The 18,561-nt window shown below is 45.3% G+C and overlaps 1 protein-coding gene across 2 annotated transcripts in view; it reads left to right on the top strand.

The window, feature by feature from the left end:
• The window catches only part of LLGL2 (LLGL scribble cell polarity complex component 2), a 50,173-nt gene extending 32,752 nt beyond the window's left edge, over positions 1 to 17,421 (top strand). For both annotated transcript variants that reach the window (XM_034790061.1, XM_034790062.1), the window contains exons 13-26: positions 764 to 917; positions 1,054 to 1,158; positions 2,329 to 2,621; positions 2,893 to 3,046; positions 7,156 to 7,306; positions 7,831 to 7,947; positions 10,108 to 10,274; positions 11,183 to 11,447; positions 12,152 to 12,305; positions 13,369 to 13,409; positions 13,902 to 13,949; positions 14,711 to 14,753; positions 15,456 to 15,517; positions 16,718 to 17,421. In XM_034790061.1, coding sequence (XP_034645952.1) covers positions 764 to 917; positions 1,054 to 1,158; positions 2,329 to 2,621; positions 2,893 to 3,046; positions 7,156 to 7,306; positions 7,831 to 7,947; positions 10,108 to 10,274; positions 11,183 to 11,447; positions 12,152 to 12,305; positions 13,369 to 13,409; positions 13,902 to 13,949; positions 14,711 to 14,753; positions 15,456 to 15,517; positions 16,718 to 16,725 — 1,762 coding nt within the window. In that variant the 3' untranslated portion in view covers positions 16,726 to 17,421. The remainder of the gene's footprint in view (positions 1 to 763; positions 918 to 1,053; positions 1,159 to 2,328; positions 2,622 to 2,892; positions 3,047 to 7,155; positions 7,307 to 7,830; positions 7,948 to 10,107; positions 10,275 to 11,182; positions 11,448 to 12,151; positions 12,306 to 13,368; positions 13,410 to 13,901; positions 13,950 to 14,710; positions 14,754 to 15,455; positions 15,518 to 16,717) is intronic.
• Positions 17,422 to 18,561: the final 1,140 nt, after the last annotated feature.

Here is an 18,561-nt window from a genome sequence, read left to right as displayed (position 1 = left end):
GTTGAAATTTAGACTAACAGTCAAGAGAAGTGATGCCAGTTCAGAGGGAACAATATATCTGCAGGGCTGTCTCTCACCCTCACCAGTATAAATCAAGAATAACTCCATTGGAGTTACAGCAGTCTTACATAATTGATGCAAATGAGCACACTCAGACCCATACGGTCTAGACATTTCAGTTTCTGGTGTTATACTGGGTGCTAGAATGAAAATTTCCCGTCCATATTTGTACAAGAAGTCTGCCCCTCTACTGCTTTTTATCTGGAATTTATAGCCCTTTTCAAACATCCCTACCAGGTAGTTCTATAGGATTTTCAGTGTCAAGATTCTTGACACAACTAGCTCTTCCTAGAGGTGCTGCAGGAAGGATCAAAGTTGCATCAGCAGAGCAGTCATCCATGGCTCAGAATGTTGTAGAAGCTACAGGCTAGGAGTAGGGGGGTGGAGGTGAACTGAAGGTAATATTCCTTTCCTGTGTCTGGCTCTATCAGTGTTCTTAAAGCCTCTATTTTACAACATCAGCTTCATAAAACCCAATAGGAGTGCAAACTAAAATTCTCCCTAGGATTCAGGGTTGTGTAAAAGGACGACTTTCACACCTTAGCATCTATGTCTCAGGTTGTGCCTTCTGTCTTAAAATAGCTGGTCTCTTAGAATGGGGGATTCTGCTTTTCCTTTCTGTCTCTTTCCCTCCCACTCTCTCCCCGTGCTGTCACAGCTACTAGTGACTGTGCATGACTTGTTTCTGACTCCTCTCCATCAGGCATGAAGATGGCACCGTGCGGTTTTGGGATGCTTCAGGTGTTTGCTTGCGCCTCCTTTATAAGCTGAGCACTGTGAGGGTCTTCCTCACAGACGCAGATCCCAATGACAACATGAACCCGCTGGGTGAGGATGAATGGCCTCCGCTGCGGAAGGTGAGATGGCAATCACTCAGGTAAACTTTCTGCAGCTGGAGAGTTTGCGTTCCTGCTGTTGTTGCCTGTCCACTCTGCAGCTGCAGTGCTAAGGCCAGCTTGTGTTGATGTGACCTCTTTACATTCCATCCACCAGGTTGGTTCCTTTGACCCTTACAGTGATGACCCCAGGCTCGGGATCCAGAAGATTTACCTGTGTAAATACAGCGGCTACCTGACAGTAGCTGGTACGGCAGGGCAGGTACTGAAACCGCAAAACTGATTTTTTTGTGGTCTGCTTTTCAGAGTACTTCTTGCCTAGCATAGGAAATGGAGTACAAAATTGATTCCCCTCTGGGGATGAGTTTTCTTCACTCTGTAAACAGCCATTCTGTGGAAGGGTCCCCCTACCTCTCAGTTCCTTCTAGTCTATACTGTATTCTGCCCCTTCTGTCTGATTTGACTGATCAGCCCTGAGATAGTTGCCAGTTGCCTGGGGTTTTTATGCTTCAGCCTTTTAAAACTTTCCCCTGATTTTCTCTGCCTGTTGTCTGTACACCTCCGCTATTTGCATTTTGTGCAGGCATGCTGCCTGCTAGCTAGCCAATTGGATCCTGGTGTTGCCGGTGCCTAATCAGTAAGTGGCACCACCTTGCAACATTCATATAACAGAGAAGCTTGGAGACAATTTAAAGTGGCTGGGTCAGTTCACAGTCCTGCTGACAGGAGGAGGTATAGCTGTGCTGCTGATTGCTATCCAAGCACATGCCGCAAGGAACCTTTGGGGAGGCAACCGGCCTGAGGCTTTCTCGCTATCTAGTGAGGGGGCTGCAGCAGGGGGGCTGATAGTTCTTTGCCCTCCCTGTTCTTGATAGTTTGATGCTATAACCCTTTTCTGTGACTGGCATACATGATCCTTATGTATTTCAGCCCAAAAAGGCGAAACTACCTCTGCTGTCTCCCTTGTTTCTGTCCCTTGCAAGAGCCTGTGTTATTGCTGTGATAGACCCCATTTCAGGGTCTGTATAATGTCTGTCAGCCTGTGCCACAATTCTCCTTCCGTGAAGACATAACAGGTCTCCTCTCATGTAAACTGACGTGAGCGTCTGTGCTTTGCTTTGTCCCCCAAGCCCTCTCCTCTCTTTAGGGAGCACTGAATGAGTTAGGATGGTCTGACTTGGAGTAACCAAATTTGGTAGCTAGAACTTCATGCTGCCAACATAATTAATCAAATGAAGAAATTAAAAAATGGGAGGCAAAAGTTCTCACGGAAACTTTGTCCAATGGGTATCCATTTGTCATAGGAGTCAGATGGGGAGGCATCTGGTCATGTTGGAAACAAGTATGCATGTTGAAGCCATAGAGAGATCAGGTGGAGTCTAAAAGCTCTGAGGATTGCACAAGGTCTCTGAGCTTATTCCTGTTTCCTCAGATACTGGTGATGGAACTGAATGATGAAGAGTCAGAGCATGTTGTTGACCATGCTGAAGCAGACTTACTACAGGACCAAGAAGGCTATAAGTGGAAAGGTCACGAGAGGCTAAAGGCCCGAGATGAGCCTGTCCGATTTGAACCTGGCTTCCAACCATTTGTCCTGGTTCAATGTCAACCACCTGCTGTGGTCACAGCACTGGCCCTTCACTCTGAATGGAAGCTCGTGGCCTTTGGTACCAGCCATGGCTTTGGGCTCTTTGATCACCAGCAGAAACGACTGGTCTTTGTCAAGTAAGTCTCTTCCTTTCTGGCATGATATGGGTACTTCCCTAGGTATGGGAGCTGGCTGGCTAGCACTTCCAGGTAGTCCTAGTAAGAGTTGGTATTTCTTGGTTTATGGAGAGCAATGGGTATAGAGAAAAGTCTTCTCCTGCTGGGGTGAGTGTCTCTCCTGTGCTTGTTAGTAAGAGTTCACATGCCTAGCTACCAGTTACTCCCATAGTGACTGCCAGCTGTTCAGAAAAGCAACTGAGCACGCCTGCCAACTCTTTTTTTGTCTTAGATGTACGTTGCATCCCAGTGACCAACTGGCCTTGGAAGGCCCTTTGTCTCGGGTGAAGTCCTTGAAGAAATCCCTCCGGCAGTCGTTCAGGCGGATCCGGAGAAGCAGGGTGTCTAGCAGGAAGCGGCGAGCTGGTGGTGGGATCGCAGCGGAGGTGAGTCAGTCTGTCTCTAAGGGCTTGTCTATGTGGTGGGTAATCTCACAGTAGCTGGTGCACGCTAGCTATTCTGCATTAACTCCATGTAGACACTCTTGCTGCACGTTGACATGCCTTTGTGTGTGTGCACTTAATACACTTTGGAGTCATATTAAGCTAAACTGCCTCAGGGCACCCTTTGTGCACAGTAAGCTAGAGTGTGAATTTAAAGCGCACTAACTTCCCCGTGTAGACAAGCCCTAAGCCTGAGCCCTGTAAGTCCTGCTTGGACCACACGGTGGGTGGAGCAGGATAATGCGGATGTTCTTAATCTTCAATCTTAGGTCTGGTCTATACTACAGAGTTAAGTCAATGTAAGACTGCTTATTCTGACATAACTCTGTAAGCGACTACACTAAAATGCATCTCTCACCGATGTAACTCCCCCCACTATCCCAACTTAACTCCACCTCCGTGAGAGGCATAGTGCTTAAGTCAATGTAGTTAGGTCGACAGTGTCAGTGTAGACACTGCGTTGCTTACATCGACTGTTGCTGCCTTTCAGATACCATCTCACAATGTCCCACACTGGCAGTTAAATTGATGCACTCGCTCCTGGTGAGGACATGCACTATGATCAGAAGGAGCATAGTGTGGATGTGTAAAACCAATTCAATTACTGCAGTGTCTGTACTTCAACGTAACTTAGGTCAATTTAATTTTGTAGTGTAGACTTGCCCTTACTGTACCAATTGCAGCTTGGCATAATGGCCTGCACTCAGGGCACGCCTACAGAATTAAGTTGACCTAACTTAGGTCAGCATATAGCCGCCACAGTAATTGTGCATTCTACACTTTGTTCCTTGTGTCGGCAGTGTGCATCCTCAACAGGAGTGCTTGTATCAATTGTACTGTCACTGCTGGGCATTGTGGGATAGCTGTTGAAAGCTGATAACAGTCTATGTAATCAACGCAGTGTCTATACTGATACTGAGTCACCCTAACTACATCGGCATTGACTCTATGCCTCTCATGAAGGTGAAGATAAGTTGGCATAGCAGGGCAGTTACGTCGGCGGGAGCTAAATTTTAGTGTAAACCCTTACATAGTTAGGTCGATGTAAGCTAACTCTGTAATGTACCAGGCCTCAGTCTTGTCACTCCTAACATTGGTAACTATTTACTCCTAGGGAATTCTGTGCCAAAAAATTAAAAATTCTGCACACAATTTTCAAATTCTGCATATTTTGTCAAAATAACACAATATAATCAAACCAGTTTCGGTTAATTTTGCTCATTTATTTCAAAATACTTGTCAGAAAGTATGTCTGTAACAATACAGGTCTTTCTCTGGCAAAACCCGCTGTCCGGAGTTGAACCTGTGGGGTGAAATAAAAATTATTAATAAAATGCAGAAATTCGTCAAGGACCAAAGTTGAGTATTTTCCTTCACTTGCTTGCCACTGCCTTTCTCCTCCCCTACACTATAAAGAGGTTCCAGGGAAGATTTGAGGGAGGTTTTATATCCAAAGTTAAATTCCCCTCTAGAGAGGAAGACTCTCTCTATAAAGGTAACTACTTGATGTCTTTGAGAGACAAGGTAACTGAGGTAATAGCCTTTATTGGACCAGTTTCTGTTGGTGAGAGGGACAAGCTTTCAAGCTCCACAGAGCTCTTCTTCAGGTCTGGGAAAGATCATCAGTGTCACAGCTAACACAAGATGGAACAGATTGTTAAGCATAAGGAGTTTGCAAGAAACCATTCAAAATGAAGTGTACAATTTATACTTCTGCAGTCCTAGGACAAGAGAGTTAGTGGGTTACAGATTGCTCTAATGAGAGAGAAAGCCAGTGTTGCTACTGAGTCCATGATTTTTGGTGTCCAGCAGAGTTATGAATTTAAACTCCCAGGCTTGTCTTTTAAGGTGTTGTGCAGGTTTCCTTTGACAAATTGGACTGAGAAGTCAGAGGTGGAGTGTTCATTTTGTGAAAAGTATTCACCTCCAGGCGATATGTCGATTTCTGTCTTTTATCCTTTTTCTGACTTCATTTGAGAGCATAGTGATTATCTTGTTTCACCCTCATAGTTGTTAGGGCATTTGATTCACCAGATAAGGTGCACCACGTGTGATAGCCATGTGTAGGCACCGTGGATCTTGAAAAGTGTGTGTTGTGGGGTATTGATCATTATAGCAGTGAAGATGAGACTGCAGGTTTTGCATCTGTTAGGGCAGTGTCTGGTACTGGTTTGAGTTGGTGTATCCTGGTCTGTGGGGAACTTGCTTCTGATGAGTTGTTTGAAGGCCAGAAAAGTGGATTTGCTAAAGATTTTTCAGGATGTGGTCCCCATCAAGTATGAGTTGCAATTATTTGATACCCCATATGAGTGCCAGTATGGGGTGGTATGTGATAACTAGGGATGTGCAGTCAGTGGCTTTTTTTTTTCTGAATTGAAGCAGGTGCTCTCAGGGAATTAGGGTACCCTGTTCCATGGTGCGGTCTACTTCTCTGATGGAGAAGTTTGGTGAAGATCATTTTAAGTGTGTTACACGTGTGTATCCTGGATTTTCTCCTCAGAGCATATTCTGTGGTATCTGAGTGCCTGGCTGTAGATAACTGATTTCTTGGCATATCTGGATTGGTTGCTGGATCTGTGAGAGGGTTCTATTGTTGAAGCTGATTGTGGTGTTTGGGAAGTTGATCTTGGTGCAGGAGCATTGTAGAGTGCTGGATGGATGGGTGGTGGTAGTTCAAGTTGTAGTGGAAATCTGAGGGAGTTTAGGTCATCTGTCCAGCAAATGAAAATATAATTGATGTATCTCAAGTATGTCATTGGTTTTGTGGAGCATGGTCCAGAAATTCTTCCTCAAGGTGGCCTATGAAGAGGTTGGCATATTGGGGAAACATCTTAGTACCCATGGCTGTTTCCATGGTTTGGACAAATTATTTGTTGTTGAATATAAAGTTGTTATGGGTGAGGATGAATGGATGAATTTGGCAATGTATTTGGGGTGGATATCTGAGTGTTGTCCATTTTCTTGTAGATATTTGAGGCAGACAGTGTTGCCGTCATCATGAGGGTTGTTGGTGTATAGGGAAGTGAGATCCATTGGCCAATATGGTGTTCTGAGAGAGTTTGTTGGTTTTGTGGTGTTTGTGGAGGAAGTAGGTTATGTTCTGGAGGAAGCTGGCCCTTTGTGTGGTGAGTGGTTTGAGGATGGTTTCTGAGAGTCCTGATATTTCCTGAGTAAGAGCACCATGGCCAGATATGTTGGGTCTGCCTGTGTTCTCTTGTTTGTGTGTATTGGGAGGCATGTAGAAGATCCGGTGTGTGTTCATGGGGGATGAGATGGTAGAGTTTCTCTTGGAGTTGTCTGCGGAAGGATTTGATGAAATCCTTAAATTCCTATGTGAATTGTGATATGGGGTTCTTAGACTTCTTTATGGGAAGTGGTGTCAGGGTTGTCAGTTGGCCTTGTTTATGTAGTCGTCATGGTTGAGAACTATGATGTCATCCCCTTTGTTTGCTGGCTTGGTCACTATCTGGTGGTTGGATTTCAGGGGCTGTATAGCTGTCTTCTCAACAGAGGTTGGCCCAATAAAAGTTCACCAATGGAAGTTGATCTAATGCGATATTACCTCCCCCAGCTTGTTTTTTTCATATCCTGGGACCAATACGGCTACAACAACACAGGCAAAAATGGAAGATGTCTTTGAGTCCAGTGCTCCCTCAGTTCAGCCTATTGCACTAGCAAAAGTGGCTAGTGTTGGAGAAATGCAGTTTTCTTGCAATATGCAGGAGGAAGTTAAGGAAATGAAAATCTAATTCTCATCTTTCTGTAGGATTCAGACAAACTGAATAGCCCTGTTCCTATTCAGGTAAACTGAATAGCTTCTGCACATTCACTCTTATGGGATGCACAGGCCTGGACTGGAACATCCTGCTAGTGTGAAGATGCAGAGTCCATTTTGAAGAACCTGGGTTACAAGTAACCTTAATTTACCAGCATCTGTTAATCCCTACGTGCTGTCTCTCCAACGCTAGAAGGGATTGTTGAGGAGGAGGAGCAAAGAGAAATGTTATGTCTGAGTGAACTTACCTCTCTTCTCCTCTGTTCTTCATGTGAAGGTGCAAGAGGCGAATTCCAAGTTTGACCATGATGCATTACAGGAGATGGAACTGGCTCCCATCCAGAGGAAGATTGAAGCGCGGTCCGCAGAAGATTCCTTCACTGGCTTTGTGCGCACCTTGTACTTTGCAGACACCTTTTTGAGAGACAGTGAGTAGAATGAGCTCTCCCCCAGCCACACTCCGCACTAAGTGAAAAGAAAGCACTATGGTCGTCTCTAGATCATAGACCCAGCACCTCCCTTGTTGTACTCCCTGTAGCACTGAAACTATTCAGTCTAAAGCCAAAGTAAATGAGTGAGAGCAGAGCTGCTCTGTATGATCACTGCCAGCGGCTGATTGACCCATGACTAAATGAGTTCACCTTGGGGGAGAATTTGAAGTATGTGGCTTTCAAATAGGATGAAGCTTCTTTGGTCTTAAACGCCATTCATAGTCTCTTCACCTCTGACTGCCAAAAGACAATCCTCTGACAAGGAGAGGATGTGGTTCCCCTTAATCCTGCTGGGGATGCATCAGATACCAAACTGATCCTACATCTGAATTTCCCTCTAATCACGTATGCGCTTGGGTTAGTGTGAGCATACACATTTGCATACAGACAGTAGAACCACTCCATCATGTTTAAAAGTTCCTGGAGAGACATCCTGCTCATGGGCTTTATCCCTGCTCCAGGTTCTCGCCACTGCCCCTCCTTGTGGGCAGGCACCAATGGAGGCACAGTCTATGCATTCTGTCTGCGTGTTCCGCCAGCGGAGAGAAGGATGGATGAGCCTGTCAGAGCAGAGCAGGGTGAGTATCACTCAGTAGTGGGAACATGTGAAATGGTCCTAATGGGATCAGAGGGGCTGCTATGTACTGCTAGAAAGGTGCAAAGCTGTTAGTTATAAATGAAGAGCAAGATGACTTGGAAACATGATGGTTGGCCAGGAGGAGAGAGCAGTTTTGAACAACAGTAGCTTGGAGTTCAGCTTTTGCTTATACAGTAGTGCCTCAGAGTTACGAACACTTCGGGAATGGAGGTTGTTTATAACGCTGAACAAAAAATTATGGTGGTTCATTCAAAAGTTTACAACTGAACATTGACTTAATACAACTTTGAAACTTTACAGTGCAGAAGAGAAATGCTGCTTTGCCTTTATTTCAGTAGTTTACATTTAATACAGTACTGTACTGTATTTGCTTTTTTTATATTTTGGTCTCTTCTGCCTGATTGTGTACTTCTGATTCCAAATGAGGTGTGTGGTTGACTGATCAGTTCATAACTCTGGTGTTCATAACTCTGAGGTTCTACTGTAAATCGATTCTACTATCCCCTGAACCTCTTTAGTTTTAATTCCAATTAGGCTGCTGCTGAAGGCACTACCCCTATACTCAGCCATTGAACTCTCCCAACAAGACATTTTCTCACCTCCGTCCCCCACTTTCTAGTTTATCATTCTGCTGGGGGGGCCCATTATAGCCTTTCATTCCACCGTTAATAGTACGTGTGTATGGGTTAAAATGAGCCAGTTCTATCAAACATGGTAAAAGTGGGAATCTGCTGTCTTGCTCATTTAAAACTCATTTGACCTTGTGCACTTAGTTAGGAGGCAAAGGCTCTAATTTATGAGCTAGTGGAGTCCATGGACCTTGCCTAAAATTATCACTAAAAGGTGACTTTTTGGGGGGAGGGATAGCTCAGTGGTTTGAGCATTGGCCCGCTAAACCCAGGGTTGTGAGTTCAATCCTTGAGGGGGGCCATTTAGGGATCTGGGGCAAAAAATTGGTCCTGCTAGTAAAGGCAGGGGACTGGACTCGATGACCTTTCAAGGTCCCTTCCAGTTCTATGAGAGAAGTATATATTTCCATATAAACCTCCATACACTAAAGGTACGTCTACACTACCTGCCGGATCGGCAGGTAACAATCTATGTATCGGGGATTGATTTATCGCGTGTAGTGTAGACATGATAAATCGATCCCTGATCGCTCTCCCGTTGACTGCTGAACTCCAGCTCAGCGAGAGGCGGAAGCAAAGTCCACGGGGGAGCCGCAGCCGTCGATCCCGCGCTGCGAGGACGCAAAGTAAGTAATTCTAAGTCGATCTACGATGCGTCGACTTCAGCTACGCTATTCTCGTAGCTGAAGTTGCGTATCTTAGATCAATCTCTTTTTCCACTCCCCCCCCCAGTGTAGACCAGGCCTAAATGTGACTGTTTTGAAAACGACTGTATCACCATTGTATGCTTTTGCCTGTGGTGCTAATCCAGGAGGTGTTTTTTCAGAGCAAAAGTACATTAGGTGACCAGCATTTAATTATTCCTGCTTCAAATACCAGTTTTTGCAACGACGCTTGCTTTGGACAATGCGTATCAGTAGTAGTCTCAGACGACATGTTGATGGGTGCTTTGGGGGAAACCTACAATAACAGCCTAATCCATTTATGCATTTATTAAACCCTTGTCAGTTGGAATTTGGAAACCATGTTTGAATTCAGTTTAAATGCCCATTCTAGTTAAACTGGGTTCTAAAGCTGTTTGACCTCACAGCATGAAAGGAGTTGAATTATTAGATGCACGTTCTAGCCTAGGATGGCTTTAACATGGCTGATGAAAATGCTTTAGAAACTACTCTTGGTAAAGTGTAATTTCTAGAATCATGGCTTTAGGGCATGCAGTTAACTAACATTTTCTACAGATACAGGTGCTGGTGCATAAGCAAAGGAAGCAAACACAGAGAGCCACATAGGTCTCTCCTTTAATAATAATTAATAATAAATTAATAATAATAAAAAATTTGCTAGATGGAAGACTCTAATTGGGTGTAGAAATGCACCATTGTCTCATTTCAAGAGGACGTGTGTGAGTTCTAACACTGTATGCTTGTCACAGCCTCTCAGCTGGTATCATACCTGTCCTTTTTTTTTTTTTTTTTTTTTTCCTCACCCTTCTCCACATCTTGTCTGTCTAGCCAAGGAAATTCAGCTGATGCATAGGGCTCCTGTTGTGGGGATACTTGTCTTGGATGGGCACGGCACTCCCCTCCCAGAGCCGCTAGAAGTAGCACATGACCTTTCTAAAAGTCCTGATATGCAAGGCAGCCATCAACTTCTTGTGGTGTCTGAAGAGCAGTTTAAGGTAAATACAGTCCACGTGCATCTCATCTGATATAAATTCCCTTTTTTAAGGTATTGATCTGTACTCCTAGGGATGGATTACAGTAGCCCCTAGGAACTGCAGCGTAGGATTAGGCCCCATTATGCTTGGCACCATACAGACAAATGAAGACACTCCCTGCCCCACAGAACATAGACTTGGTGTCAGGGCAGAACTAGTGCATGAAATGGACAAGTGGAAGTGCGAGTTTAGCATAATGCAGATGGAGAATATAGGAATGTTTGTAGATTTACTTAAAACTCTTTGACAGCTGCAGTAATTGGCCATTGGGAGAAGCTTTAGATTCTGCAGATTAGAGTTTAGGGGACATGACTCTTTAAAAAGGACACTGAGAATTGGCAAGTGTTCAAAAATTGTTCTCGCTGTTTTTGCAGAATAGCTACATAACCAGTAATTGGCTAGTTTAAGGAAGGAGTCTCTAGGAATAATTTATCAGGGATCTCCTTGTCATTTTAATGTGGTAGAGTCGGCTGTTGGGTTAATCTCAGTTTTTCCCTGTGGATATACTTTGTGGCTGGAGGGGAAAGGGTTTGAGAGGACAGGAATTAAGTCGTAATGAGGCCTTACATTTTCTCCCAGTGAAGTCAGTGGCAAAGATCCCATTGACTTGAGTGAGAGCGGGAACAGGCCCTGAAGTTGAGACCACGGCTGGCTACACTTATGCCTGTTCAGTATCCCATGATATCCAGGCCTCATTTTAAGCAGGAAGGCAGATTCAGACCTTCATTTCTGTGCATGCTGTTGGGCAAAGATTCCCTATGAATCAAGGCTTTGTTTAAGCAGGAGGGAGCAGCACCATTCCTGAGCAGGGGTTGTGGGCAGTGTACAGCGTGGAGGTGTATTATGTGGCTTTTTTTTCCTCCTGGCAGGTATTCACGCTGCCCAAGGTTAGCTCCAAACTGAAGCTCAAGCTGACAGCTCTGGAAGGCTGTAGGGTACGAAAGGTGACAGTCGCTAACTTTGGCAGCTGCAAGACTGATGATTATAGTGAAAATGACCTGGCCATCCTCACTAACCTGGGAGACATTCAGATCATCTCTCTGCCCTTCCTCAAGTTGCAGATCCGCTACCCCTGTATCCGTAAGGAAGATGTGAGTGGCATTGCTTCCTGTGTCTTCACCAAATATGGCCAAGGTAATGGCACAAACAGCGTAAGCTCCCCTAGATCACTCGCCTCTGCCATATTTTTGGAACCCTTGTTTCACTGTTCTTTAAACTTAGCAATGGTTTTGCTTCCATAATGAGCATGTTGAATCCTCTTTGTAGCCATTCAGATCCAACAGACATTAGGTGCTAACTCACCTCGCAGTAGAGGGTGGTGTCCGGTGTGTTCCATATTTCTTGTCAGGCCTCAAAATAAGACGTCTGTATTTTGGCATCTTCCTGGGCTGCTGGATAGCTCTTCCTGAGTTACTGCTCCACAACACTGTCATTTCAAACTGGCATCTGTGGAAGAGCTCCTCCCAGGCCACTCGCTTTCCCCTTTCACATCTATAAAAGGGAGGGAACAAACCCATAGTGTAACTGTGGGAAGAGTGGGTGCTGCTCAGGCTCTTGTCCTGGGGGTTGTAGCTGAAAGAACTCTCAAACTGCAGGGTCTCGGACACGTGGCACACAGCAATCCTCAGTTGGTCAATTGCTGGCTTGACCCCTTAACGAGGCAGGTGCAATGCGCTTCTCCAAAGCCCCAGTGCACTGGTTTGGAGGAAATATAAACAAGATGCCTTTTCTGTGGAGAGCAGAGTACATATAGATCTCATTTCCTTTTAGACTGGGATTCTGGCTCCTGAGCATGCGTTCTCTCATGAAGCAAATACCCTTTACGTTTTCCCCTCTAGGTTTTTATCTGATTTCACCATCAGAGTTCGAGAGGTTCTCCCTGTCCACCAAATGGTTGGTTGAGCCCCGGTGTGTTGTGGATACACCAGAAATTCCGGGCAACAACTACTTGCACAACAGATCTGGCATGGAGAAGGCTACAAGGAAATCCAGGTAGGACTAGCTTAAAAAATTGTTGGAGCACCTTACCTCTCTCTCTTTAGCTTTTCCATTATAGCTTGTGTTTTGAAGGGTGGTCTACTTCTAAATCTAGTCTCCCTGGCTTGATCCAGACAGGACCATGCTACTCTGAGTTCTAAATGTTCTTATTGTCTGCCCTTCTCCCCCTCCAAGCTCACTGTGATACATGAGGGAGGGATAGCTCAGTGGTTTGAGCATTGGCATGCTAAAGCCAGAGTTGTGAGTTCAATCCTTGAGGGGGCCACTTAGGGATCTGGGGCAAAATCAGTACTTGGTCCTGCTAGTGAAGGCAGGGGGCTGGACTCGATGACCTTTCGGGGTCCCTTCCAGTTCTAGGAGATAGGATATCTCCATATATTATCTTGTGGAGCCAGAGAACCCTTTCTTTCCAAAAAGGACTGGACAGGGCTTCCTTTGAAGACTGTTAACATCACTCCAAACTGATTGCCATGAGGTAGAGCCCTGTGCGGGGTTGTTCTTCAATCCTGCTCCGCTATTATGGCAGCAGGTCCTGCGGGACTCGGAGGATTCCAGTCCCGCTGCAGGGCTCTGCCATAAGGCAATGTAACTTTCTCCCTGGTCCTTTCCCTACCAGCTGTCTTACATTTCCCACTACCAACTTTCTATGAGTGACATCTTTTGAGGACATTGCATGCAACTTCCCACCTCTCCACCCATTTGCACTTTGTCATATTACTTGTTTGCATTCTATTATGTAGCAGACTGGACTGTTGCTTTGTAGTTTAAACCCTGATGTTCTTCCTTGTGGAAGCAGATCTTCCCTAGAGGTGATGCGTTTTGATGCAGGTCCCCTAGGAGGGGTGTTTAAGAAAAATTAGGGAAGTTCCCTAGTGACTAGAACTCCTCACCACCAACCATCCTAATGCTTCTCTCAGCTGCTTGCTCAGGACACCCCTCTGCATTAGCATGCATGCTCTGACTGACCCAGAGGAATCTTTCCTTGTCTGATCTGCCAGGTATGTACAAGAATCTACTTGCCTCTCTGATACACTTTTCTTTAAACCTTCTTCCCCAGGGAATCAGGCAGGAGTTCTGGTGACCCTGGAGAAGATGATGGTAAGCAGGCAACAAATGTATTTATTTAACTTAATGACGTGTATAAACATTTTTTTTTAAGCCTTTGCGATTGGTGGTCATATTTTCTTCAAAGAAAAGGGGTGAGGAGCTGTAGTGTTGGGAAGAGGGAGATACGAAGATAAATTTGAGATTGTTCTCTCTTCATGAGAAGTAGTCATCTCAGAACCTTCAGGTGACCTGAACGTGTCAGGTTCTACAGCAGGCCGATCTTGGATTGTTTTTAGAAAGGGAAGCCCAGTCGTGCTATGAAGAAGGGATTGTGGGTGTGAGTGTGGAGTCTTTTACCATTTAACAAGCACTTTGCTGTGATGCTGTCTCTAAAACAAGCCAAGCTGGGCTTAATAAGTTTCCACCTCTTTTTTTGTATTTGTGGTGTTTCCCATAGTGCCTATCACTGTAGCGTTCTAAGTGCATATTGCCTTTATCCCCCATGAAAAGTTGCTGGACATCAACTTGTTTTCTACCTTTCAGAGAGGAAATCTGGGAGGTTGATGGAACATGCCTTACTCAATGATGAAAGTGAGTGAGACAAAATTGGAGCTGCGGGGGGGGGGGGGGGGCAGCTGCATTGGTTGGTGGGGGTGACGTGTAGCTGTCTCTGGTGGAGGCATGGACTGTTCATCCTCCTGGTTACAATAGACTCTTGCAGCTCCAGAAAGTACATAATGCCAGAATAGAATTATTTATTTGCATTACTGTAGCCCCTAGGAGCCCCAGTAATGGACCCAGGACCCCATTGGGCTAGGTGCTGGACAAGCACAGCAGGAAGATAGTCCCTCTCCCCAAAGATCCTTAACAGCTTTATTTCATGGATTGGTGAGGATGGGAGGGTCCTAAGGAAAAAAGATAAGAAAGCTCCACATCGCTGCCTACCTGCTTCCATTGTTGCCTAGCCCTAATATACATAAGGAACTTCACTTTCCAGCAGTACCCAAGAATGAAGGGCCAGCTGGAACTGGCTATCTTCCTGGACTGCTAGCGTGCTGGTGGTGGCAGCATTCTGGAGACACTGCCTCACTTCTGTGTGCCAGCCCCTTATTCAGAGTTTTGTTGTGTCAGAGACTAGTACTGCAGAAGAGGCAGTGATATTTAAAGGTCTGACAGTCATGGAGGAGGCAGGAAGACAGATTTTAAAGGCCATTCTGAAATGAGGTGCAGTAGAAGTAGCATGTGCAATCAAGCTCTTAAAACAACCTCACTGTAAATGTTTACTGATTCAAGCAGAGGACCTTGCACATCTGCTCCCACTTCTCACTGCTCTTTAACTGTTTGCTTTCCAGAAGTTCTGAAGGAGATCCAAAGTACCCTGGAGGGGGAGAGAAGGTGAGTACCCTGTGACCAACCTTCCTTTCTCCCTGGTGAGCTGGTAAAGGTGGGAAAACGGGGAGAATATCCAGCACAATGGCAGATATTGTTGCAGTGAAGCACTAGCAACTGCTCATATGTGTGTGTGTCGCAAACTGGTCCAAAGAGAAACTTGTTCTACGCAAGAACAACTCCCTTGAGGTTTTTATGAATAATCCTTTGTCTCTTTCTCTTGGAGAAACAGAAGCGATCACATTTCCATATCCCAAAGGAGCAGGACTCTGAGTACTCGCATACAGGTTCAAATCAACCCACATTACTCTATGGGCAAGCCACATGGGCTTAGGTGGCTGAAGATGGGACTTGGGACAGGAACTCTAGGGATCTAATCCTGGCTCTGCACTGACTGTAACTTGGACATGTATCTCTCTGCTCCAATTCCCTATCTCTACACATAGGCAATAAGTTACCTCATGGGTGCTGGGCTTTAACTCCTGTCCACAGAACACTTTGAGCTGTTCAGGTGACGGGCTACAGAAGTGCAGATGAATGACTGGCATTATAATTGATGCAAAATACTTTAGCGCTTGGTGGGGTAGGAAACCCAGGGTTTCCAACGATCTGCGGAGAGGATGAGTGACTGCCTGACACACCTGCATGTATCTATCCAGATAGGGTGATTGCATTGCACTGATGGACTTTGCTCCCTTGTCATTGCAGGAGCTATGGAGAGAGAAATTCAAGAAGAATTCACGTAGGACATGGACTAAGTAATGGAGGAGGTAAGTGAAGCCAAGGGTATTTCCAGGCTCTGGTGCAACAACATGAGGCAAGAAGCAAAGGGTCGGCATTCCTAACAATCTGGTGCTTTACATTTACATGGCACTCCGGAGTGCGGCGCTCTACAGCAGCGGTTCTCAACCAGGAGTATGTGTACCCGGGGGTATGCAGAGATCTTACAGGGAGTATATCAGCTCCTCTAGATATTGGCCTAGTTTATAACAGGTACATTAAAAGCACTTTTGCAAAGTCAGTACAAACTAAAACTTCATACAGACACTGACTTGTTTGTACTGCTCTGTATGCTATACACTGAAATGTAAGTCCAAGATTTATATTCCAGTTGATTTATTTTATAATTCTATGGTAGCAATGAGAAAGTCAGCCATTTTTCAATAGCATTGTGCTGTGACACTTTTTTGTATTTGTCTGATTTTGTAAGCAAATAAAGTGAGGTGAAACTTGGGGTACACGTGACCAATCAGACTCCTGAAAGGGGTACAGTAGTCTGGAAAGGTTGAGAGTCACTGCTCTACAGATCACCTCATCTGACTGGATGGGAACCTGGTGGCTGCCTGATATGTCTGTCAGTGTTTGAGCAGCCTGGGTGCCACCTGAACAAACAAGTGCTGCCCCAGTCCTGGATGGAGTGACACAAGTCCTAAAACCCTGTCTTGCATTTTAAGCTGTTAACATTTGCTGTGGGCTCTTTTTGGGAGACCTGCTGGTAGAGAGAGGCTCTCTAGCTGGGAGCATTGGGGCATGTAGAACTCCTTCGCATGCCACTACCCTCTCCATCTCTTTGCAAGAAACCATGAGAAGGCTAAGCTATGGCAGGCCTACACTGCAGCATTGCTGCTTGTGCTGCATTCAGCACGGCCATGGGGGGGAGGGAGAACCCTTACAGGGTATGTATGATAGCCAGAGGGATAAACCAACTTGTCTGACATGGATGTGCAGGCTGCCTGTCTTCTCTAAGGGAGTGTCTGCCAGCCAGGGCATAAGGCCTGTTGTTGGGATTTGCATAGGGATGTGAGTTGATCTTGTGAGCATTGATGTGAACCCCAGATTAAAGATCAGACTGGCATGAGCTCTACAAACCTTATATCCCATATGTTCTTGAATCGGGAGGGGGTTGGTGGTGAGGGGGAGTTATCTGTCCAGAATGATCCTAATATGGTGCTGCATATTCTTTCCCGAAGCGGAATGATCAGACCTCAGCAAAGCCGCTGTGACTTCCTGGCATTGGATTGAGTGCCATAACACTACTGACTGGGAAAGCCGTCCCATGGAGAGGAGGCTTCTACTTCTCCCTGCACAGCGGGAGATAAAGCTGCGACTCAGCCTCTCCTCTTCCTCTCCCCCTCGTGCCTCACCAGAAACCACCACCTCCTCCTGGAGTCTGCCTTGCACGGAGGCCAGAAGCAGACTGCCTGCTCTGATGCACCACAAGCCTCTGTGTACGTCTTTGTAACTATTTTTAATGTTTGCACAATTATCTCTTTTCTACTGGGCTGGGTTTTAAATTATAAATGTTACTGCCCTGGGTGCAGAGTTTTAATAAACACACTGTTACCTCTGAGTGGTTTAAGATTATTTTTTGTACAATTTTTTAAATCGTATGGGTGTTTGTTTTAATGGAACCGTATTTTAATAATGTACTTTTTTAAAAAAAAACCAAAACAAATGAAATAATATATCTGTCATTTTAGATCCCTGTGGCTGCTGTAACTGGTATTTGAATGAGGCATTCTGGTTAGGTTTTGTTTGACGGTACTGTTAACTGGTTTTAAGGATTTGGGTAGAATCTATTTTTGTAGCTGTTCAGATTGGAGGAAATTTAATCGAACTTGATTTGTCTCAACACTACGTTGCTCTTTGTGAAATAAATGAAAACCCTCAATTACCTTTGTGGTCATGGTCTGCTCCAGTATCTGTCACTTCGACAAAAGCAGGGACTCGCTCCTCTGCATGGTAAAAGCAGTGCGGCTTCAGGGGTTGGGACTCTCACCAGCATCTGCTCAGAAACTGACATGAAAGGCCAGTGTTGCTGATGAACCAATTCTAATCAGTGCATGTGTCTGATTAGAGGGAGGAGCTATTAGCCTTCACACTTGCCTCCTTCACCCACAGAAATCCTCCACCCCTAGAAATCTGATCTAGAAGCACTTCTAACTCTATCCCATAGTAATTCATAACATAATTAGAAAATCCTGGGGACTATCCTGTGCTGGTACTGAAAACTAGCTTGGGCACGGGGGGGGGAGAGGCTGTACAGTACATCCAACCAGCTGTGAGCCTTGTGGAGAAGCTTTGAGTAGGTGAAACCCTTTTGAAAGAAATCTTTCCCTCCCTCTCCATCCCAAATCATGTGTTATCAAGCTAAACTTGAGCTCTTGTTTTCATTACTAGGCCGTTAATCTCTTCCCCACTCCACTTCTGTTGGAGGATGGATGTTGGTAAGGAAGAGGTGAATGTGTTGATCTACTGTTCCAAATCTACTCAAAAGACTTACGAAGGAGAAGTTGGACTTGTTTAGACTTCCTGGTACTGGGGGCTGCATAGCACCTGTGTTTGAAGCAGTAACTTAACTTTTTCAAGTGCTTGCTCATGTCCATTCATGTTAGGTTTGTGTGCCCGCTACATGCACCAGTGCCGGAAGTTTTTTCCTCAGTGGTATCTGTAGAGGACCAGCTCTGGCACCCTCTGGAGTGGCGTGTGTATGCCACAGTATAAGGGGCACTGCCGGCTTCCCCCACCCTCAGTTCCTTCTTACCAACAGTGAATGTGCTGGTACGTCCTTTGCTTTGGCAAACCTCCCTGTCCAGAACTGTTCGTTGTGAACTTTTCTCCTGTAAATAGTTATTAGATAGTTCCCTTACTATGTTAACTAGTTGGGCCACTTATCCTCTTTCCTCCCTGCCTGGACCTCTATACCTGCAGACCAATGGATCCTCAGTACTGTGGCTCAGGATTATATCCTCCAGTTTTTCTGCTTCCTCCCTCCCCGTCCCTCTTCAGGGACCCCTCACAAGAGCCTGTTTTG

Source organism: Trachemys scripta, chromosome 14 (assembly GCF_013100865.1).
Source record: "Trachemys scripta elegans isolate TJP31775 chromosome 14, CAS_Tse_1.0, whole genome shotgun sequence".
Lineage (NCBI taxonomy): Eukaryota > Metazoa > Chordata > Testudines > Emydidae > Trachemys > Trachemys scripta.
The sequence above is the reverse complement of the archived record's forward strand: the minus strand, read 5'-3'. Positions and strand labels throughout refer to the sequence as shown.